This window comes from Symphalangus syndactylus, chromosome 5 (genome assembly GCF_028878055.3).
Source record: "Symphalangus syndactylus isolate Jambi chromosome 5, NHGRI_mSymSyn1-v2.1_pri, whole genome shotgun sequence".
In the NCBI taxonomy this organism is placed as follows: Eukaryota; Metazoa; Chordata; class Mammalia; order Primates; family Hylobatidae; genus Symphalangus; species Symphalangus syndactylus.
The window spans coordinates 57,664,253-57,688,178 of NC_072427.2; the positions used below are offsets into that span (position 1 = coordinate 57,664,253).

The following is a 23,926-nucleotide window of genomic DNA, read 5'->3' on the forward strand; positions in this document are numbered from 1 at the left end:
TACTTCTGATTCCCTCACAGGTGGAGCTCATGAAGGACTTCAGCATTTGGGTCCTTTTGGCAACATCCCCAACATCGTCGCAGAGTTGACTGGAGACAACATTCCTAAGGACTTCAGTGAGGACCAGGGGTACCCAGACCCTCCAAATCCCTGTCCTGTTGGAAAAACAGGTAACGGACATGCCCTTGGGTTCCCGTGGGAAGTTGGGGCTTTGGAAGGAAAACAGAAATTCTAACATCAGCTACAAATATTCCCAGAAATTGTTATTTCCATTCTGATGAGCCCCTGTGTATTTGTAAGTAGATGGGAAGGGGAAATTTATTCTAGAATTTTTGTGTGAGCTCTGTGTTCAGACACACCCACATAGGATTTTCCCTTGCCAAGGCTTTACTTTCTTTCTGTGTCTCCCCTTCTTTGGGAATTGATGCACTTTTCTGCACTTGCTACTCTTTTTTTTTTTTTTTTTTTGAGACGGAGTCTTGCTCTGTCGCCCAGGCTGGAGTGCAGTGGCGCGATCTCGGCTTTTTTTGAGACGGAGTCTTGCTCTGTCGCCCAGGCTGGAGTGCAGTGGCGCGATCTCGGCTCACTGCATGCTCTGCCTCCCAGGTTCACGCCATTCTTCTGCCTCAGCCTCCCGAGTAGCTGGGACTACAGGCGCCCGCCACCACTTCTGGCTAATTTTTTTTGTATTTTTAGTAGAGACAGGGATTCACTGTGTTAGCCAGGATGGTCTCAATCTCCTGACCTCGTGATCCGCCCTCCTCAGCCTCCCAAAGTGCTGGGATTACAGGCGTGAGCCACCGCGCCCGGCCTGCACTTGCTAGTCTTTTAATGAAAGGGGAAACACTTTTTTTTCCTTTTCCATGATACAACTTCTGCTGAGTTTTAATGTCTTTGGAAGTAGTTAGTTTGTGTATTATCCATGCCTGTTTGTTTTCCTCACTGATTATGACAGTCGACATTCTAACAGTGTCACGCATCAACACCGAGTTAGCATCTATCCTAAAATCCTGTTTATTTGGGGGCCAGGAGGTGGCATGGGAGAGAAGAGGTTCAGGAAGAAGCTGGTTAAGGAAGAAGGTTGAAATTTCCTATGTGGTTCATGCATCCCACCCACTTTCCTACCCACTAAAGCCATAGAGAATGGTGAGTGGGTTTCACTTACATCCGGCTTTGAGCAGCTGACCTTGCTGGTTAAGAGTAGTGGCTCTAGACTCTGACTACCTGAGTTCAAGCACCAGGTCAACATGTGTGACCTTAAACAAGTTAATTAACCACTTTGTACCTCAATTTCCTTATTTGCAAAATGGAGGTCATTGTGGGAATTAAATAAAATTATCCATGTAAAGCATTTTAGCACAGCACCTAGCACAGAGTAAGGACTCTTTAAATGTCATCCTGATTATAATTAGCTTTGCTGCCCTTAGTAAATAATGCACCTCTTACCTTGGGCTTGTGTTAGCTTCTAGCACCAGAGTAGTCTTTTCCTGCAAGCCTAATAATAATAATAGTTGGTATTTATCAGGTTGGTGCAAAAGTAATTGCAGTTTTTGCCATTGCTTTCAATAGGAAAAACCGCAATTACTTTTGCACCAATCTAATATTATTTCTACTTTATATTAAGAAAACAGAAGCTTAGAGAGTAACTTGCACAAGGTTATCCAGGTAACAAGTAGCTGAACCAAGACTCAAACCCAAGCCTACCTGATTAAGGACTGTGTACTCAACCACCAGGACATACTGCCTTGCTCTGAAAGTTGTGATAACATTGACTACTCAACTTTTTTTCTTTTTCTTCTTTTTCTTTTCTTTTTTTTTTTTTTTTTTTTTTTTTTTTTTTTGATAGGGTCTTACTTTGTTGCCCAGGTGGGAGTGCAGTGGCACAATTATAATAATTCTCTGCCTCAGCCTTCCAAGTAGCTGGGACAACAGGTGTGCGCCACCATGCCCAGCTAATTTTTAAATTTTTTGTACAGGTGGGGTCTCATTATGTTGCTCAGGCTAAGTTCAAACTCCAGAGCTCAAACGATCCTCCCACCTTGGCTTTCCAAGGTGCAGGGATTATGGGTGTGAGCTACCACACCCAGACTACCCATAAATAGTCTGACCTCAGCTTTTCTTAAACACAGTGCAGGCTGTCTCTGAAAGAGACTGTCTTAAAAAAGATGCTCCTCCTTTCATTTAGGATTGGGCCTCTGTTTTCCGTGGGGCACAAAGCTTCCATCTTGAGGCAGAACAACCAAAGTAGTTGGATGTGACCAAGCCAATGTGTGGCTACTGGGCCAGGAAGGCAGGAAAACCTGAATCACTGCCTGGCTCTAATCATTTCAGCCACCTTCTACTTGCTTGTAGGGTTTTGGATGGGTAGGAAGAAAGACTAGATCAGAGTTTAGAGAGCGACATTCTCCACTGTTAAATCCATTGGATATGGTACAGTACAGTGGTTCTTAAAGTGTGATTCCAGGACCACCACCAGCAGCAGCAGCACCTGGAAACTTGCTAAAAATGCAACTTCTCAGGCCCTACTCTCATTCAACCTATTGAATCAGAAGATTCTGGGGGTGGGACCCAGGAATTTGTTGTAACTAGTCCTCCTCTTGGTTCTAGTGCACACTGAAGTTGGAGAATATTACAGGAGAATGGAAAGAGGTCCAGAGTTTGAGCCAAGAGATCTGAGCTCTAGTGTTGACTGTAGTATGCCACTTTCACTTTCTTCAGCCTTAATCTCTTCACCTGTGGAAGGAAGACATAGGCAATGCCTCCAAAGAGCATACAGTGTAGTTCTAGCTTGTCTGAAAACAAAAACAATAAAAACACAAAATCATACAGACCTATGGAATCAAGCTCTAGTCTGTGCACTTAGGAGCTCTGAGAGGACAGCAATCCAGCTGGCCTGGTAGAATTGGACAAAATCACAAATCCAGACACTTTCTTGTCACAGGTTGTCTGCCATTTCCTTTGCTGTTCTTCCATGAAACTAACATATTCCCTCATTCTTTGTTCTGCCACAATCTGCATTCCAAGAATGAAATCGCTTGCTACATTTAGCCATTATTTGTGAGGAATTGCTTGAATTATGACACAACACAGCACAGTTGAGCAATCCAAGAATAAAACCTTGACTTCTTTCATGCCATGCTCTCCTCTGAATCATGGCCCACTCACCCTGGATAGAGCAGCAGAGCTCAGAGAGTCCTTCTGAGCCTCAGAGATAGGATGTGAATTCTAGGGGACATTTTCAGGCCTGGAGACACCTTCGGTTCCTAGAGCAGGCTTTATCTGCATCTCAGTCGGGGCCCACTCAGAGGTACACCAGAAACAATTATGAAAGGTTATAAAGGTGCCATATGCAGATTGCCTGAACTCTCTTGAATCGGTATATTTTCCTACATGTTAATTGCTATATATTGTGTAAGTTAGATAAATAGCTCACTGAAAAGTGGAGAGCCGCATTAGGGATTTGTTCAGAATGCTGATGACTTCCACACTAGCTGTATGCTGCTAAGAGCTGAGAGACTGTGTACTGAAAGCTTAAGAGCAGTGTCAAGAACTAGACAACCTGGCTAATTGTAAATAGCCCCCCTTTCAGCATTGACTTTGATGTCCCATGATGTCTTTCAAATGAGACCCTCCTTCCTCCCCCTAACCCTGCACAAAATTCACAGTCCCTCCTCTGTCCCCCTTTTTATTGCTGTTGTCTAAAATATATTAGACATGGGAAAAATGACTCATTTTTAGAGCATCATGCCTAGTAATGATAGAATTTACATAAAAGCAGCATCTGAGAGAGTCTTCTTTCTTTGATTTGAATGGAAAACTTGCTTGATTTCAAAGGGCAGTCATAGTATAAACTGTCAGTTAAAGGGAGATGATGGGAAGGGAACTAAAACATATTGCAAACCTATTATGTGCCAAGTGTTCTAAATGTAATCATCTCTATTCCTCACAGCAATCCTGTAGGTAAGTATTTGATTATTTGCATCTCACACATACATGAACAAACTTGGAGAGACCAAGTTAACTTTCCAAAGGAACTAAGCCTATCCATGTCTTAGGAGCTGGTATTTGATCCTTGAGCTCTGCTCTTGTCTGACTCCAAAGCTTAAGCTGTTATCACAATAAAACACAACATCAAGTGCTGTGTGGAGATTGTTGTTGTGTAATGTACTTTCTCCAAGAAGCCAAGGTAGTTTCTAAACTGCTTGCTCAGGAGAAAACAGAGTGGGTCATGTGCAATAGAAGTATGTTACTTAAGGAAACACTTGCTGTCGTAACAGATAAAAACATTTTACGGCTCAACGCAATAGAAGTTTATTTTTCACCCGTGTGAAGTCCTGCCAGAGGTAGGTGAGGCTGTGGTGCGGTGGACGGTTCAGCACCCCAGACTGCCATCTTTACACTTGACCCCCACAGTTGCCCTGGCAACATGTAACAAGCTGACCAGGAGATGGGGTGGGGAATGAGGAGAAGTGGAGCATGGTATGAGAGGTTTTTATGCTTTTAGGTGATGTATTTCACTTCCAGGCCTGGGAATGGAATACATCACTTGCGCCCACATTCTGTTGGCCTCCACTCAGGCAAATGACTCCATGTGATTGCAAAGCAAGGCTGGGAAATTAGTCTAGCTGGGTGCTAAGGAGGAAAGGGAAGTGGGTTTGGTGAACAGCCAATGAGTCTCTGCACAGGAGTGGGAGTTTGAGATGAGCAATCCTATCTAACTGGATCCTAGACGGAAGGTGGCTGCTAATGTTCTAAGTTACTCCTGATGTGAATAGATTCTGACCTTTGGCTGCCTAGTTGTTTTTGATAAATTAACTCTTGGAATAATGATAAATGTCTTGGCCGTTCCTCAAAAACTTTTGGCTGTTTGCAGCAGATGATGGATGTCTAGAAAACACCCCTGACACCGCAGAGTTCAGTCGAGAGTTCCAGTTGCACCAGCATCTGTTTGATCCGGAACATGACTATCCAGGCTTAGGCAAGTGGGTAAGTCCTATCTCAATTGTTAGTAGATTTTGCACTTTGGTACTCTGAAGGTGCTGATGGCAGGGATGAGCAATATGGGCAGAAGGAGAGAAGAAAAATTATTTAGAAGCAAATTTTTCAGAAATCTCTGGTTGACAGAGCTTCAAGTCATGACTATTCAAAACTACACTTATGTGTCCAGAGACAGCAGTATACCAAATCCATCTAAAGAGACAGCAACCTAACATTGACCATAGTCTCCAGAGTCTTCTACTCTGGTCTGCTTCACAGCCTGTGTCATCCACATCCTAAATTTCACCAGTGTTTCATGCATCTCTATAGGATTTTATCAAAGGATATGTTGTTTTTTAAGTGACACAGAAAATTTGCAAATTTGATATCTAAACTGAGGGAGATGATCTCTGTGGAATCAAGGGAATAAAGATGCCAGAGCTTAGAAACATATATAATTCTGCTTTATAGAAAGAGAAAAAAAATTCCGTGATGTGTAGCAGTGAGATTGCTGTCGGTCCTAGGTAAGTGCGTATAGCTGTCAGTTAAGGGAGTTGTTTATAAGCACCTGGAAAGAGAAATCATGACCATTTGGCATCGGTGTGCTAAAAGCAGGTCTTGCCAATCTAATTATATTCTTCCATTTGCCAGCATTACTCATTTATTTGCCAGCTTGATGAGGGAAATGAAGTGGGCATGGTGCATTTGGACTTTTGCAAAGCATTTGACAAGATCGTTTTATGTTCCCCTATTGGAAGAGGTGGAGAGATACAGCCTAGGCAACAGGATATCACCAAAATCGGGCTTGTTAAAGACTCCATGTAAATAGAGAGGGAAATTTCACATGGTATTCTGTGTGTCTTAGCACTACCCCACTCCACATTTTTATCAATGTTTGTAATAAAAATATAGAACATGTACTTATCAGATTCCCAGAGGATGACATGAAGTTGGAAGAGATACCATCAGATGACAGAGTTGGGATTCAAGAAGATCCCAGGAGACTAGAACAATGAGCCAAACAAGATCAGAACTGAGTGGGGATATGTCTGTGTTTCTGTGGTTGGGCCAGATGCTGAAGCCATGGGAGAAAAGTGGGGAAATACCTAGGAGTGTTCATTCACATGTAACAGTAGGTGGCCAATACGTCTGTGGAATGAATGAGTGAGTGAATGAGCAAATATTCCAACTCCCTCAGCCCTTCTAAAGTCCTCATCTCTTCTCAGCTCATTATGGGCAGACGGCCTTGCTTACTGCTTCACTGGGAATACTGAAATTTCAAAACTAAACTCCCTCCCTTCCTCCTACATTGTTTTAGAGAAATCTTCATTAACGACCACTTTTATTTTTTTCAGCATCTTGCTTTAACATGCATTGTCAGTTCCCTCTGTCTTCAACATACACACATTTACTGTCTTAAAGCAACAAAGCAACAACATTCCTAAGTTAATTTTGCTTCTTCCAATTTGCATTATTCCATTTCCTTCTTTTTCATAAACAGTTCTGTTTGGAAGAATTGGTTTGTGGAACCACTTTCAAGCCTAGTAGTAGAGCTTAAACATGTTGAATTAAATAGAAAAACATCTATAGCCTCTTGAATAGGAGACTGAAATAATAAAAGCCTTCTATAAAAGAAGTTATTTGGGTGGCATATTAAAGGATGAAGTAAAAGGAGAAGAGACTAATCCTAGACAGGAAGAAAATATGGGGAGTCATTTCAGTTATGATGGCTGTGAACACAGTGAAGAAGGGTGAGAATCCAAGACATTTTAAAGGGGGAAAAACTAACTAGAATTGGTATGTGGAATAAATATGAAGAGGAAAGAAGAGATATGTCAGGTTTGTATGAAATGGACAATATGAACTTTTTCTCTGAGTGCATTTTAGAAAGAAAGAAAAGAGAGGAATAGAGGGAGGAAGGATGTAAAAAAGAGAAGAGAGAGTGAGGGAAAGAGTAGATTACCGAGGAATACTGGGAAGGAATCCACAAGAGGTGATCAAAGCATTGCCAAACAGAAGCAAATCCAGGTTCAATAAGGCACAAAGAGAACATAATGAGCCTCCTGTGTTCCAGGCATTGTGCTAGATGCTCAGTATACAGGAGTCATCAGGACATGGTGCTGGTCTTCACAGAGCTTATAGTCCCGTGGTTGAGATGAATTGCATGAAAATGAAATGAACCCAACTTAGCACCACTCCGTTTCATGTTTTGTCTGTATTCTGAGGGCCAGGGGCAATTATTAGGGAAGATGGAAGACAAGGGTAGAGGATGATCCAGAACTGAGGACTGGTGTGGCTGACTGGGATAGTGGCCATGGAGGAAGTCAAAGGCACTAAGGAGGGCAGCACTGAAGTTTCAGGTGGGAAGGTCATCAGCTTCACTGGTAGGCTAGAAAGGAGAGAAAGAAAGGAGGGAGACTGAGTCAAGGTGTGAGTGAAGGTAAGGAGCCCAGTTGGTGGCATGATGAGGTGGGAGGGATGAAAACATCTCTTCAGCTTTCCTCATCTCTTCTTGAAAATCTTCACAGATTTCTCTCACCAAATTCCACTCACTTCCAGTGCCCCAGTATGAGGCCAACCACGGTCCTTCATTCTCTGTGCTTCCTTCTCGAAACACTGACTTGAGTTTCTCTCAGTCTTTCCTATTCTTTGTCCACATTAGAGCTAAAGACTAGAATCTAGGACCAAATGTCAAAGGAAAATATTAGAGATCGATGACCAGGAACAGTGTTTAGATACCTTTTATCATCTGCAGTTATGTGTTTACTTAAACTTAGGTCTCCTTGTTTATTTTCTCATTACCACCTACCTGTAAAACATTGTTTCCTTGGTTTTCACACGGAAGTGTGAATTGAGTATATCTTGCTTTTCTAAACTGGGAACCACAAACCTTCCTCAGTGCTTATATGGAATGACAGTCTCAAGCTTGTCTTCAGCCCAACCATCCTTTAAGTTAACAGAGTCATCATCTTTCATGATAGAACAGCACAAAGACCCTGCTTCCTTATCTGCTAATAACGCTTCCTTGTTTTTGACAATAGCTGGAGCTGAGCTGCATCTTTAACAATGATTCACATATTACACATTTCAGTGTCTGTCTTGTTTCCTGCATTTCTCTCTCTTTGTTAGAGCATCAAGACACATTTATTAACAGCACATCATATGCCTTCCGGGCCCTGTGTTAGGTAATGGGAATACAAAGATGAATGATAATAGTAATTGTGTTACATAACACATAATACTATAATACAATCGTAAATAGTAATATTTATTGACCACATACTATATGCCAGACTCCTTTCTAAATACTGATTAATCTTACTCAATCTGCCCATCCTTGTGAGTCTCACTTTCCAGATGAGAAAATGCAGGCTTGGGGAGCTGAGGAGCCTGCTCAGCCCACAGAGCTGGGATTTGAACCCCGTCATCTGACTCCAGAGTACTTTACAAGCTGAATACGTCCCCTGTCTTTTCATGGCTCATTGCTCCTAATGTGTCCTGTGTGGTAGTCCTATTGAGTCCTATTGAGGGCTGGCTGCCTTCCAGACAATGTGTGTGACTACACAGTGGTGACCACACAAAAGGCTGGCTACTGTACATGTCAGCTACCCACTCCCCCTTTACACATTAACTGCTGAGTGTTATTTACTTAAGAAAAAGTTGTCTCAAAAAGCAAATATTTTTCCTTTCCAAATGCTTTCACACCTTTTCATCAGTAGCTGATCACAGCCAGAGCCTGAGCCACAGGGATATGAGGGACCAGGCCCCTCCCTGACTTGCTTTGTCTTTCCTGACCTTAACATGTTTGATGAGTTGAATGCTCTTCAGTGTGGATTTGACTCAGGTTTCTATGTGATTAGACCTGCTTAGTATTTTATGTCCTACTTAGTATTTTACATCAGGAAGCACATGATGTCAGTTTGTCTCATGACTGGCAGTGTTCACTTTGTTCACTTTGTTAAGGCGCTGCCCTCCAGGTTTCTCTGGTGTAAAATTCCCTTAGAAATTAATAGTTAATCTGTGAGAAGAAGTTTTGGGGCTGTGTAAATATTCTGCTCCCCGTTCAACTTTTAACCAACAAATATAACATCCATTGATGATGCTTACCAGATTCAATGATAATGATGATAGCTGCAAAGTGATGATTTTCTTACGCCACTATTCTTTCTGCATTTACCAGTTGACATTCTATTCTAAGCAAGAGTTTCCCCTGCTTCTCTATTTATTTATTTATTTATAAATGTGTTTATTTATATAGTATAAGTATGGATTCATGGATTCCATAATGGATATTATTATGTATTTTGGTGTTCAAACTGTCCTAAATTTGGCCAGTGGGAGTCTCCTCGAGCTTTCTTTTCTTTCCTTTTGACAAGACCCCATGATTTTTTTGAGCATTTCTTTACTTTGTGACCTAATTAGCTATTCCATCTTCACCCATCCTTGTACTTTCCTTTCTAGCCCTGGAATTAGATGTTTCTCCAGGAAGCTCCCTGGTTCTATTTAGGAGTGCAATTTGAAACCAGGATCTGGACAGTTGTCCAAAATCTTGATGGCAGCATGGAAAGCCCTTTTAATGAATTTTAACTTGCTACTCACATGGAAAACAGGCTCACCACTCCCCAAGGAATCAACAAGGAATGGGTGTGAGGAGAGAGAGCTGATTTCTTTTCATTCAATTTGTATGATTCTCTTACTCATACCATACCTGCCAATGCCTTCAAGTCCATACAATAATAGGGCTAATTAAGAATGTCCCAGACACTTTCATGCAAGGGTAGGGAAGCATTATCCTGCTAATCCTAACCCTAGCTCTTAAGGAGACACGAGGACCAACTTTGAGAGGAAGATTAGCCAGGCCTTTTGCATTTCATTTTTTTTTTTTGAGACAGAGTCTTGCTCTGTCACCCAGGCTGGAGTGCAGTGGCACGATCTCGGCTCACTGCAAGCTCCACCTCCCGGGTTCACACCATTCTCCTGCCTCAGCCTCCTGAGTAGCTGGGACTACAGGCACCCGCCACCAGACCCAGCTAATTTTTTGTAGTTTTAGTAGAGATGAGGTTTCACCGTGTTAGCCAGGATGGTCTCCATCTCCTGACCTCGTGATCCACCCGCCTCGGACTCCCAACGTGCTGGGGCGCATTTCTTTTTGAATGAAGACTCTTATGGGTATGATCTGCCCCCAAGATCTCCTAAAGAATTCAATAATGCTGCCTTTACCTGGCTGATGGCACAGTGGAACTCTGCCAGGGCTGGCTGACAGTCCCACCCCATGGTAGTAGCTCTCAGGTTCTTCCACACTCCATCCAGCTCAGGAAGCTGAAAACAATGGTGCACATGAAGAAGCCATGTCCTCACCCCTTCCCGGCCTTCCCAGCTCTAACACCAGCTCTACGGACATTCTCTGCCTCAGGAGTTTTTACGTTCACAGAAAGGCAACCATAGACTGTAGAGAATGAGCCTCACAGCAATATCCTCATTCCTCAAGGAAATGATCTGCAAGTCTGCCTTTTCTCCCTTTCCATATTAAATTGATTCATTCCCCAAGTGAGCAGGAGATAGAGGCTGTAGCCAGTACTGGCGTTTTTGGCAGTAGAAGCTGCTTCACTCTGGCAGCACCTCCTTGCATAGTTGAGGTTGGGCAAGAGATATGCATTGTAAATTGCAGGTGGGGTAGATTTTAATGAACGTGAAAAATGATGAAGCTCATTCTTGGCATTTGTCATTTTCAATTCCAAATCTACCACTAAAAATAAGTCTTTATAAGTGGACAGCTCAGAGGATACATGTTGTATAAACTTGTTCCTTACCAGAACTCTGTCGTTGTCTTTTTTTTTTTTCTTAACGTCAGGGTATTTTATTTAGAACAAAATGAATCACCTCTTTTATACATCATTTTCCTCCAGATAAAAAAAATCAAATAAATAAAACAACACAAGTAAAGCCCCCCCCCACCAAATCCCCTTCTCCCTTTCTGCCTTCAGGTTAAGCGCTCTGTCTTTTATAATCTCAATAGAAGGGAAATCTGTTGAGCATGTGTCTGATATTCTAGAGCTCATTTAAGCCCACTATGTGTTTGAAATACAGCAATATGTGGAAACACTTATACAAACTGTGGTAACAGAGCCCTGCCCCCCATCCCAACATAACTTTCCTTTCTGCCAAGAAGTTTTTTGGCAGTTTTTAAAAGGTTCACTCTATTAAAAATGTTATAGACCAAATGGTTTTCCAATTGTCTTGACTGGGGGCACTGACTTACGCCACAGACGAAATGGTTGCAGAAGTCAGAATGTCTCGTTTATTTACACAGGGGATTGTTGTTAATAGTCAGACACTACTCTAGAGAGCAGTTTATAAAAAGGGGGTTAGATACAAAAATAAATGAGATAAAATTATTTGTTTTAAACAAAGGCTGTTCAAAGTGAGGAGATGGGTTCCCAGCACCCCTCATGTTTTAAAATGTCGTATTTCCCTGTTTATGTGATTATTGATGACACTGGTGTGCCTCAGGGCATTGCAGAGGACTTTATTAAAAGCCGAACCACCACCAGCTTTTCTCTTGTGGTCTATCTTTCTGACATGACATTCCTTTCATCTAGCTTTGTTTCCAAAATATGTGTATGCAAATATCTAGGGGACACAGCAAGTATAGCTTTTAAAATAGACATTCACCAAATTTGATCCATACTTCTGCATTTTTTGTTTTCTTTTCTCCCCATTCTAGAACAAGAAACTCCTTTACGAGAAGATGAAAGGAGGAGACAGACGAAAGCGGAGGGTAACACGCGCCTGGTTGGATTGTTGCTGGGATACTTGGAGCTTTCTGAGTGGGGCAGTGAACAGGCTGAAACCCTCGCTTGTTGGGAAGTCACAGAATCCTCCCTTGTGTAGTCCTGAGAAACACTGGTCCGTGTGACAAGGACCACACCCAGAAAGTCTGTCCTTGGTTTCTGCAATGGCTTCCCCAGGCTTTAGCAGATGATTTTTAGTGGAACGCCCAGTCTGTGGTGATTCTAGCAACTCCATTCCGTTCAGGAAATGTGTATTGCTTCCCCCATCAGTGTGGGACATGAGGGTCTGTCTGCCCTCACAGGGTCTGTAGGCCACTGGGGAAAACTGATCACATATCTGCATCAATTCTATAAAAACACAGGACAGAAACAGGGAAGTGCTGAACTGCATGCTCCAGGAAATAATTTTGAAGGAATTCGGGAGCAAAAGATGAGATGAACAAACCTAATTTCTCCTATATATCTTTTTTCTTGGCCTAGCCAGACTGATGTAAAATCTACTCGATCTGTAATATTTGTTTGCTGTCTGTTGAATTTACTGCAGGCTTAGTTTTTAACTATCCCAGGGCTGCCCAAGGTAAGAACTTGGTCTAGATACTCCACATTTAGCTACATCATATACAGTGTTGCCTCATGTAAAACTCAATGTCACATTTGCTTTGGCTTTCCAGGGTATTTTATAGCATCAAGACTTAATAAGTGATCAAGGTCCATTCTGCTAATCCACTGGTACCTTACTAGTCAGAAGAGCCTGGCCACCTACCTGCCTCTTTATCTGATCAGATGAAAGTGGGAGAAAAAACAACCCCACTGTTACATGGTAAAATGCTAGGAGATAGCGACTATTTTAGTTAAAACATACAAACCTAAGCATGTACTCAAAGCCACTGACTATTTATTCAGAAGAGCAAGTGCCTGGATCCTCACAAAATTTGGGAATCTGGGCAGTGGTAATTGTGGCCATTCTGAAGGGTTTTGCAAAATCCGGTCAGAGAGAGCTTAAGAGGTGTGGATTTTCTGGCCTCAGCATCAGTCCTCAGGCCCCCACAACAGAAAGTTCCAAGCCCCTGTACTGCCTGACAAAACACAGAAGACATACAGCAATTTTCTATGCAAGAAGTAGAAAATTTTTACCTCTGGAAACAAATCTTTTTTGAGGAGAGTTAACGGAGTTATTAGGGGTTTTTCTTGGTGATTACAGCTTCCAATAGCAGATGGTGACAGAAAGGGTCCAAAGGATATAATGTGGTCTTGAGGGAACATCAAGAAATTCTATTCTAGGAGCTCAAAATACACATAATTTACCAGTAACACGGCTTGAATGTCTCCCTACAACACAACGAGAACATTTCCAAATAAGAGCAATGACTGACCCAAAATGAATAACTTAGCTTGAAGCTTTAATTGTCTCTACTTCCTGGCCCACCATTCCTTCTGCCCTGACTCAGTGAATGACCATGGGTCACGATTTAGGTCATTTTTCCATGAGACTAGTGATTACCAAAACTCAGAATGCTGGCTAAGACACATGTTATAAAGGATTTTACTTTAGCCTCAATTTCCTCCACATAGGAAAGGCTTAGAATTTAGGAAAAGAAGGGTCACTTTGACCCAGAGATATCAAATTCTTCCTATTCTTTGGCATCTTCAAAGACCCATTCTCATGCCATAAACCATGGGCCTCTCTGGATTGATAAGGAAGCACGTTGGCCCTGCCCATCATCAGGTCTCAGATGATGTTCCCATCTTGATTGAAGACATTAACACTGCCCCACCACCACCCCCAGTGCATGAATCAATATAAAGAAACTATAAGCTTTCTTTTTTGAACAATGAAGTCTTCCTTCAATGAAGCTCAGCATCTGCTGTGAGTTTCCAGAGGACATCATAAGCAAAGATCCAATCCCAGTGGTTCTTCCAGTTGTGAAATGGGAATCATGTTCTCTGTGTGCCCCACCCAGTCTCTTGCCCAAGTGAGAGAAGATAAATATAGAAGTGCCTTGAGTTTTTCAGAGCACAATTAAAGCCAAGGCTCAGCTGGGCATGGTGGCTCACCCTTGTAATCCCAGCACTTTGGGAGGCCAAGGAGGGTGGATCACCTGAGGTCAGTAGTTCAAGACCAACCTGGCCAACATGGTGAAACCCCATCTCTACTAAAAATACAAAAATTAGCCGGGCGTGGTGGTGCGCTCCTGTAATCTCAGGTACTCGGGAGGCTGAGGCAGGAGAATCGTTTGAACCTGGGAGGTGGAGGTTGCAGTAAGCCAAGATCATACCACTGCACTCCAGCCTGGGTAATGGAGTGAGAATCCATCTCAAAACAAAACAAAACAAAACAAAACAAAAACAAATCCAAAGCTCATTATTATTATTCCTAAGTGCTGGATTCAATACTCAGTTAAATATTTATCAAAAAAGTTCACCTGATTCCTCTTTTTACTTCCTCATTAATTTTTCCCCTCCCCTCCAATGTTTGCATGTTGCAGGTCTGGGCAGGACTTCTCCTATGAGAGAGAGATTCTCCTCAAAGTTGCAACCAAGCCCCATATGGCTTTGTGCAACTTTATGTACTCACCCAAATCCAATTGAATTCCTCGTTGCTTCACAAATAAAAGGTCAATCTACCTTTAAATGACTGTGAACTTTTAAACTCTTAAGCTGTATCTTGTTAATATTTGAGCTCTACTATTGATCTTATTTAAACATCTTATGAACCTTTTAATCTCATATTTGATAAACTTGAACCTCTCATATCCTCCTTTAACATATTAGAATTTTTGGAATAAATATTACTAAACAAAATTCTGATATGATCCCCTGGGGTAGGCCAAACCACTGTAATTGATAAAGGGAATTTTTATTATTTTAAATATTTCTAAGATGAATTCTCAGCAAGGTGTCGTCTTGTGACATGTCACTTTTCAAATGTCTGAGGACATTGCTCACTTTGTAATTCTCACCTACTTTGTGATGCATCTTTGCAGAGTGAGTCGGACCTTTCACGATTCATGCGTTTAGCGGTCAGAATGTGAAAGAACATTTGTAAATGCTAAACTGAGGTTTCATTCCTTCTCTTTTGAAGAACGTCTGCTCACCTTTCAAGAGTCATGGCAGGTTATATCATGGACAAGAGAGCTCCACCTGTGAACAGCCTCCATTCATACATGGGGATTGAGCATGCAACAGGGATTGCTGATCGTTTGTAACTATAGCTTCTTTCTTTTTTTTTTGAGGTGGAGTCTTGCTCTGTCGCCCAGGCTGGACTGCAGTGGCACAATCTCGGCTCACTGCAAGCTCCGCCTCCCAGGTTCCTGCCATTCTCCTGCCTCAGCCTTCCAAGTAGCTCGGACTACAGGCGCCCGCCACCACACCTGGCTAATTTTTTGTATTTTTAGTAGAGATGGGGTTTCACCGTGTTAGCCAGGATGGTCTCGATCTCCTGACCTTGTGATCCACCCGCCTCGGCCTCCCAAAGTGCTGGGATTACAGGCGTGAGCCACCGCGCCCGGCTACAGCTTCTTTCTTATATTTTTGTTCCATTATTGGAAGGCAACTTCAGTAAACAAACATCTTCCAAAACTTTTGAGTTTTTTTTCTGCTTGCTAAATACTATTTTGTAAAGTTTCAATTACTAGTTCAAATCCAAACCTCAATAAATAGATATGTATTAGAGAAGGAATGGAAAAATATTTACTCATTAAGAATACCAACACATGAAAGTGATTTCAGAGTACGGAGTCTTGAGTCAAAAACAAAGGACCCTTCCAGGAAGCTTCCTTTTTTGCTTCAGTTTTTGAATTTGACTGAAGGAAGGTGGAAATGATTGCTCGAGCCCCTAATGAATTCTCCTTAGTAAAATACTGGTGAGGAAGAATCAGTCCCAGCAACAGGATGATCTGGGACCAGTCTTCAGATGCTAATTCCCACTTGGCCCTACTCTTCTCCTTTAGAACATTTTTCTTGCAAAATATGATTTAATGCATTTCAGATTCCCCTTCCTACCTAAATAGGGCCATAGAATAATAATTATCTTTCTTATGGGTCTTGGTATCTAAGTTAGCAGCAAGGACTTATGAGCTGGTTTACCGCAAATCTTTGCACCAAAAATGATGATTTTTAAAAAGACCACATTGTATCTGATAAAGAGCTCTATAGTTGTGTGAAAAACACAATTAGAGACATCTATCAGTCAGAAAATGTTTCATAGGCCACTGAGGTATTAATTAGTACACTGGAGTAATTGTTTGGTAGTTGGTAGGTGCCACTGGTACATTGTTGTTAACCCAATAGGCCAGAAACAACTCTTTTCTTTTTTGTTTCCTTTTTTGAGACAGAAGCTTGCTCTGTTGCCCAGGCTGGAGTGTAGTGGCATGACGTCTGCTCACTGCAAGCTCCGCCTCCCAGGTTCACGCCATTCTCCTGCCTCAGCCTCCCAAGTAGCTGGGACTACAGGTGCCCGCCACCACGCCCGGCTAATTTTTTGTATTTTTAGTAGAGACGGTTTCACCGTGTTAGCCAGGATGGTCTCGATCTCCTGACCTCGTTATCTGCCCACCTCGGCCTCCCAAAGTGCTAGGATTACAGGCGTGAGCCACCGCGCCCGGCCCCAGAAACAATTCTTGTTCATTTCTTTTCTGAGATGTCTGTATCTGATGTTCACATATAACACCAAACCACATGGTTTTTGTTTGTTTGTTTTTCAGAGTGTCAATCCATATCTACAAGGACAGAGACTGGATAATGTTGTTGCAAAGAAGTCTGTCCCCCATTTTTCAGATGAGGATAAGGATCCAGAGTAAAGAGAAGATGCTAGACAAAAACCCACATTACCTGTTAGGCCTCAGCATGGCTTATGTGCACGTGTTAATGGAGCCCCTGTGAATGACAGCATGTTTCTTACATAGATAATTATGGATACAAAGCAGCTGTATGTAGATAGTGTATTGTCTTCAAACCGACGATTCTGCTTTCTGCTAAATTAGAATAAGAGCTTTTTTGTTTTTTGGGTTCTTAAAATGTGAATCTGCAATGATCATAAAAATTAAAATGTGAATGTCAACAATAAAAAGCAAGACTATGAAAGGCTCAGATTTCTGGCAGTTTAAAATGGTGTCTGAGGTTGTACTATTTTGGCCAAGTCTGTAAAAAGCTGGCATTTGATTTTGATTATGTAGTTCATCCAGCCCTTGGGCATTGTTATACACCAGTAAAGACGGCTGTATTCAAGAAGAGGAGCTGACACATTTCACTTGGCTGTGTCTTAATAAACATGAATGCAAGCATTGGCATATGAAGTTTTCTTTTTAAAGCATTATAAAGAACAATTTCTTTGTTTAATAGAACGACCTGATCTACATACATGATAGTATATGATCCTAACAATAATGCTGTGAACTTAATGGGTCTGGTATTATCCCCATTTTACAGATGGTAGAACTGAGATGCATTCAACACACTGAGATACATTCAACACACCATTGGGAATCATCGGCAAAATCCAGCATGAAGAGACTCTATAGGATAAGTACCCTAGCTTTTTCCAACAAATAAATGGTAGGAGGGAAAAATGGTGGGATACTATCATAGATTTTAAAAGGCTTAAGAGACATATGAGCCTAATACAATGTGTGTGGGTCTTATTTGCATCCTGACTCAAATCAAATTAAGAAAAGCATTGATCAGACAGTCAGGGAAATTTGAGTAGTGACTGAATATTTTGGTATGATTTAAGTGTTACATAGTATTATATTATGGCTATTTTTTTAAAAGAGCCCTTATATCTTAGGGACAAATATTGCATTATTTGCAGATAATATGATGTCTTGGATTTGCTTTAAAATAATCCAGTGGTAGTGATGAGGTGGAGGGCCAGGAGGGAATGGGGATATAGATAATCAAGACTGGCCATACACTGATAACTGTTGAAGCTGGGTCAACGGTACTTGGGAGTTACTTGTACTTCTTATATCTTTTTTTTGTTGCTTTGTTTTTTTGTTTTTGAGACAGAGTCTTGATGTATCACCCAGGCTGGAGTGCACTGGCATGATCTCAGCTCACTGCAACCTCTGCCCCGGGTTCAAGCGATTCTCCTGCCTCAGCCTCCAGAATAGCTAGGATTACAGGTACCCACCACCACGCCCTCTAATTTTTGTATTTTTAGTAGCGACTTGGTGTCATCATGTTGGCCAGGCTGCTCTCAAAACTCCTGACCTCAAGTGATCTGCCCACCTCGGCCTCCCAAAGTGCTGGGATTACAGGCATGAGCCCCCACACCTGGCTTGCACTTCTTATTTCTATGTTTGTATGTATTTGAAAATTTCAACAATAGAACCACAGTTAATGGTTAAAAAGAAAGAGTAGATCATGGTAAGAACTGGCCTGGAGTCCGGGTGTGGTGCCTCACGCCTATAATCCCAGCACTTTGGGAGGCCACAGCAGGCAGATCACCTGAGGTCGAGAGTTCGAGACCAGCCTGACCAACATGGAGAAACCCTGTCTCTACTAAAAATACAAAATTAGCTGGGTGTGGTGGCACATGCCTGTAATCCCAGCTACTTGGGAGGCTGAAGCAGGAGAATTGCTTGAACCCAGGAGGTGGAGGTTGCGGTGAGCTGAGATCATGCCATTGCATTCCAGCCTGGGCAACAAGAGCAAAACTCTGTCTCAAAAAAAAAAAAAAAAAAAGAAGTGGCCTGGGTTGGGTGTGGTGGCTCACGCCCGTAATCCCAGCACTTTGGGAGGCCGAGGCAAGTGGATCACCTGAGGTCAGGAGTTCAAGACCAGCATGGTCAACATGGTGAAACCCTGTCAATACTAAAAATACAAAAATTAGCCAGGTGTGGTGGCAGGCTCCTGTAATCCCAGCTACTCAGGAGGCTGAGGTAGGAGAATTGCTTGAACCCGGGAGGTGGAGGTTGCAGTGAGCTGAGATGGCACCCCTGCACTGCAATCTGGGTGACAAGAGTGAGACTCCGTCTCAAAAAAAAAAAAAAAAAACTGGCCTGGAAATAGCAATGTTGGACAAGGTAGAATAAGGCTACATAAGGCTGTGGACAATGTGAGGAAGCGAAAAAGGAAGGTGAATGAAGAGTTGTCCCAGGGTGCTAGGGAAGTAGCAGAGGGATCCACGGGAGAGAAAATCTGGCTGGGGCTAGTGGTGATGAACTAGATAGTGAAGTCAGAGTGGCTGGGAGAAGAAGGGATTTTCCTGGAAAAAACAGTAGGAAACTTAGAGGCAGGAGACAAGGAGAACCTCCATTAGACAGCCTCAGAAAGGCCCTTTCTTTCTGAATGGAGTCAGCTGGGCATCTGCAGCAGAGACAGAGGGATTTGCCTGGGGGCTGGAGAGGGTCATTACCTCCTGTCTCAGTCTTTCCACAACGCTCCAGCTGAGGATCTTTGAAACCAGGAAAGTGATTGTAGTCACCCCAGGGACATGTGGAGAACAAAAGAAGAGGATGGTGCTAGCACCACAGCCATTCATCCTGATTGAACTCCCACTGTGGACACAGCCAGCTGGAGCCTCAGAGCAGTCACACAGCATGAGGAGGGGTTTACAATGGGGTCATTCTAGAAGAGAATTTCCTCTCTTCTTGCTACTGAGAGAGAGAAAATAGATAGTTGAGTGTTTCCTACAGCGTTTGTGCAAAGCCACCCTCCCCTCCCACTGCCTTCAAAGTGAGTCACGTGCCAGGTCACCAGGCTGAGTCTTCTAGGGATGGCTCTTCCAAATGTATTTACACCCAACGATGCAGTGTTCCAGAACACACCTGGAGATTCCTGAAGGGAGCAATTCAGAGTTGGAAGTGTTTCTGCCAGTGAGTTGGGGGTCTGTCTGCTGGGTTGGGCAGCTACCTGGGGTGATATGACCTTGGAAAACTGAGTCATCCACTTGATCCACAGTTCTACGGTCACTGCCACACAATGAGAAGCAGCATGACCCCCACTCCACACTTCCCAAGACTCCTGGAACAGAATTCTATTTCTTTGGCAAGCCTGCGAGGAGGACCTTTCCTGTTTATTCAGCTAGACACAAAGGAACAGCAGAAACATCTTTTCTCCTCCTCTTTCCTTTGGAACCTTTTAGAGATACCAAGCTTCACAGATAAATCTCACAGATACCAGCCACAGGGTTAGGGCCTGGAGAAAGAAACCCTCCAAGTCCCCTATCTGCCACAGGATCACATGGTGATCACTAAGGTGCCACTGCCTTGGCCAGGGGGACAGGAGAGCCAGGAAAATGGGAACATTTATTAAAAGTAAATTATCGGCCAGGCACAGTGGCTCATGCCTATAATCCCAGCACTTTTGTGATCCAGCCAAGGTGGGCGGATCACCTGAGGTCAGGAGTTCAAGACCAGCCTGACCAACATGGTGAAACTCTGTCTCTACTAAAAATACAAAAAAAAAAAAAAAAAATTATCCAGGCATGGTGGCGCATGCCCGTAATCCCAGCTACTTGGGAGGCTGAGTCAGGAGAATCACTTGAACTCGGAAAGTGGAAGTTGCAGTGAGCCATGATCGCGCCATTGCACTCCAGCCTGGGCAATAAGAGCAAAACTCCATCTCAAAAATAAATAAATAAATAAATAAAATAGATTGTCAGCTAGAGGAACTAATTCTTCTAGCTGAGAGTGGGTAGGGGAGGACATGGTTAATTACTTCTCTCTTATGATCCCTTTTTGTGTTCCTGTGGGACCCCATGCATACTTTCACATAGTCCCTGTAACAGGGCATAATGATAAGAGTTACTCTATATACATAACAAGCTCTGTATACATTGTTCATTTAAACATCCCTCCCTACATTTTATAGATGAAGCAATTGAGGCAGAGGGATTCCATGACTTAACCAAAACTCAACTAGTAAATGGCAGAATTAGAACTTGAATTTAGGTCTCTGGGACTCCACAGTAGATACTCTCCCCTGTACCACACTACCACCTGTTAAAAGAGAAACCTTAGACAAATTAAATTGAACAGACTTTAACTGAGTAAAGAACAATTTGCAAAATAGGTTCAGAGAGACTCTGCACTGCCGTGTGGTTGAAGACAACTGATGGACAACAAAAGGAAAGTGAGGTATGCCAAACAAAAGTGAGGGACAGCAACAGCCAGATTGGTTACATTTCAGTGTTTGCCTTATCTGAACATGGTTTGAACAGTTGGCCACCTTTGGCCGAATCTCAGTGATTGGCACAAGAGTAGGTTACAGCCTGTTTACACATCCAGCTAGGTTACAGTTTGCTATGTACAGGGAAAGCTTTAGGCCGAGCTTTCGCTATGTAAGGAGGCAGCTTTGGGCTGAACTTAATTTAGCACACCCAATACTTGTTTACTTATTATGTATGTGCCTCATTCAACTGGGTTATAAGCTCCTTGAAGCCATAGGCTGTGTCTCATTTTTCTTTTTATCTTGATATCTTGCACGCAGCCTAACAAAGGCAAGAATAACTGCTGAATGAATGAGCATGATGGAATGTTTTAAAGAAGTCATGAAAGGTAAATCATCTTAGACTATGTACAGAGCGAAAGGTGGAATTACCTCTCACTTTGGTGGGATTTACAAATTGATGTGAAGTTGTGTACATGGTTCTCAAGTCTTTCTTTCTTTTTTTTTTTTTTGAGATGGAGTCTCACTCTGTCACCCAGGCTAGAGTGCAGTGGCGCGATCTCGGCTCACTGCAAGCTCTGCCTCCTGGGTTCACGCCATTCTCCTGCCTCAGCCTCCTGAGTAGCTGGGACTACAGGCGCCCACCACCACACCTGGCTAATTCTTTTGTATTTTTAATAGAGACGGGGTTTCACCGTGTTTGGCAGGATGGTCTCGAACTCCTGACCTTGTGATCCGCCTGCCCCGGCCTCCCAAAATGCTGGGATTACAGGAGTGAGCTACCGCGCCCGGCCCTCAAGTCTTTCATAGAATCAGCCAGTAGAACTACCCACTTCTTTTCTGAGTCACTGCCCAAATGTCGGTAGTTCAGGAAGTGTCAAGGCACAGAGTTCCTGCCAAATATCTCAATTTGCTGCACACCATGATGGTTGTGCATGATTCGTTTATTAGGGAGACAGACCAAATGCGTGGGACGGCCCTGCTCACCATCAAGGCAGATCTGTGGGCAGACAGAGCATTGGGTTCTGCTGTGGGTTTTCATCAACCAGTGTTCCCTCTCTGACCATGGGATAGCCACGTGGGCAGTGCAGAAGGCATATCCCAGCCCTTCACTGGTGTCATGTGCTGTGGCAACAGCCTTGGGGATTAGAACAGAGAAACCTGGGGAAACACTGGCCACTCAATGAGGAGCAAGCTTGGAGGGTAGGAGGAAAGTCCGGGAAGTATCCAGGCCATCAACTTTCAAAGTGCTCCGGGACATAATTTAGAAAGTCAGTTGGCATACCTAGCCAGGAGTATATCTTGAGAAAGTAGTATTCTTTGAAGCCTCCTGAAGCCTGGGTTTTACCAACAGCCTAGGCCTGGCAGGATTCGGGGAGCTTGTACTTCACATACTTAACTTCCTGTTTCTAAAGGGAAAGAGAGACTCTACCAAGACTTTTTGGCCATCAGGCTGCTCTTCCAAAATTGTCTGGTGACTTAACTGTAGGTGAATCAGAAACATGGGGATCAAATTTCCTGCTAAAATACACATGGGTTTGGCAATTAAAAGAAAATGTGTAGAATATAGCAGATTTGGTGGCCAGAAAGCCCCGTGAGAAGGCAAGGGCCACTGAAAATTATCATAACTATATAGTAAAAGAAAACTTGATTCCAAATGGGCACAAATGGGCACATGGAGAAAGTTGGTAAGACATTTATGGGTGTCACACATCGGCTTCTCAAGTCCACAAGTAAAGTCAGGGTGTTTGCAAACATTCTTGTAGAACCATGTCCTTGAATTTGGGTTTAAAAACTTATTAACTTATAAGTTGCAAAAGAAAGACTCTTTTAGAAAAGAGCTGCTATAGGCCGAGCGCGGTGGCTCACGCTTGTAATCCCAGCACTTTGGGAGGCCGAGGCGGGCGGATCACGAGGTCAGGAGATCGAGACCACGGTGAAATCCCGTCTCTACTAAAAATACAAAAAATTAGCCGGGCGTGGTGGCGGGCGCCTGTAGTCCCAGCTACTCGGAAAGGCTGAGGCAGGACAATGGCGTGAACCTGGGAGGCGGAGCTTGCAGTAAGCCGAGATTGCGCCACTGCACTCCAGCCTGGGCGACAGAGAGAGACTCCGTCTCAAAAAAAAAAAAAAAAAAAAAGAAAAGAAAAGAGCTGCTATAAGATGGGCTGAGTTAGAAAGACCTAACAGCCCATCCTAATAGACTGAATGTTCTATTGTTTGATGAATGTTATGTGCCAGTAGAACTTGTTGATAAGCCATTCTTCCCAACAGAAACCATAACTATATACACAGGAAACAAAAATATTTGTAATGGCTTTTAGCAGTGGCAACTGAACACCTGAGGAGTGAGAAGCATCTTAATAAAGGCCATTTGGAAACTATAGTGACTTCCCCACAAGGTGGCCGTCATATGGTGTCACCTTCCTTGATAGGACTCATCACAATACCATTCATTTATTCATTCAGCAGTAACTTATCAAGGATCTATTCTACGTGCCAAATACTGAGCTATATTCTGGGACTGGGGAGTCTTATCAAAGAGGTATAAGATATAAGCTCTTCCTTCATGGAGTTTAAAGCACATTTGCAACCATAAATATTCAGCTATTTGTCCACTATTATTACACACTTCATCCCATGGCATCACAGTTGAACAGAGTAGTTAGATACAAAAACTTTGTAATTAGATTTGCATTTGACTCTGGGTTCTGTGACTTACAAGTTGTGTGGCCTTGAGCAAATAATTCCACCTCACTAAACCTTAGTTCTTTCATGTAACCAATGGGAAAGGTAATACTTACCTTATCATATTGATGTGAAGATAAATTCCCTGCAATACAGCACCTGTGTTAAACCTCGATTTAGATGCCAAATTCAGATTCATCAGATTTCAGTGCAAGAAACAAACTCTTTACTCTGGATATTTCCATATGAAAGGGATTTAATGCAAGGAATTATGTGCTTACAAAATTATTTAAAGATGTGGAGGAGCATGAGGCAGGGATCCACAGTTGGGCTTAACCAGTTCAAGGTCACCCACATAG

General features: G+C 42.8%; 1 protein-coding gene across 4 annotated transcripts in view; it reads left to right on the forward strand.

Annotated features, from left to right (window-relative positions):
* SCG5 (secretogranin V) overlaps nt 1–17,050 on the forward strand; it is a 56,787-nt gene extending 39,737 nt beyond the window's left edge. Inside the window, exons 3-6 of one of the 4 annotated variants that reach the window (XM_055278572.2) lie at nt 21–170; nt 4,874–4,986; nt 11,702–11,755; nt 16,472–17,050. In XM_055278572.2, the coding sequence (XP_055134547.1) occupies nt 21–170; nt 4,874–4,986; nt 11,702–11,755; nt 16,472–16,567 (413 nt within the window). In that variant the 3' untranslated portion in view covers nt 16,568–17,050. The remainder of the gene's footprint in view (nt 1–20; nt 171–4,873; nt 4,987–11,701; nt 11,756–16,471) is intronic. The other 3 variants (XM_055278573.2, XM_055278575.2, XM_055278576.2) reach the window with 3 other exon arrangements.
* Nucleotides 17,051–23,926: the final 6,876 nt, after the last annotated feature.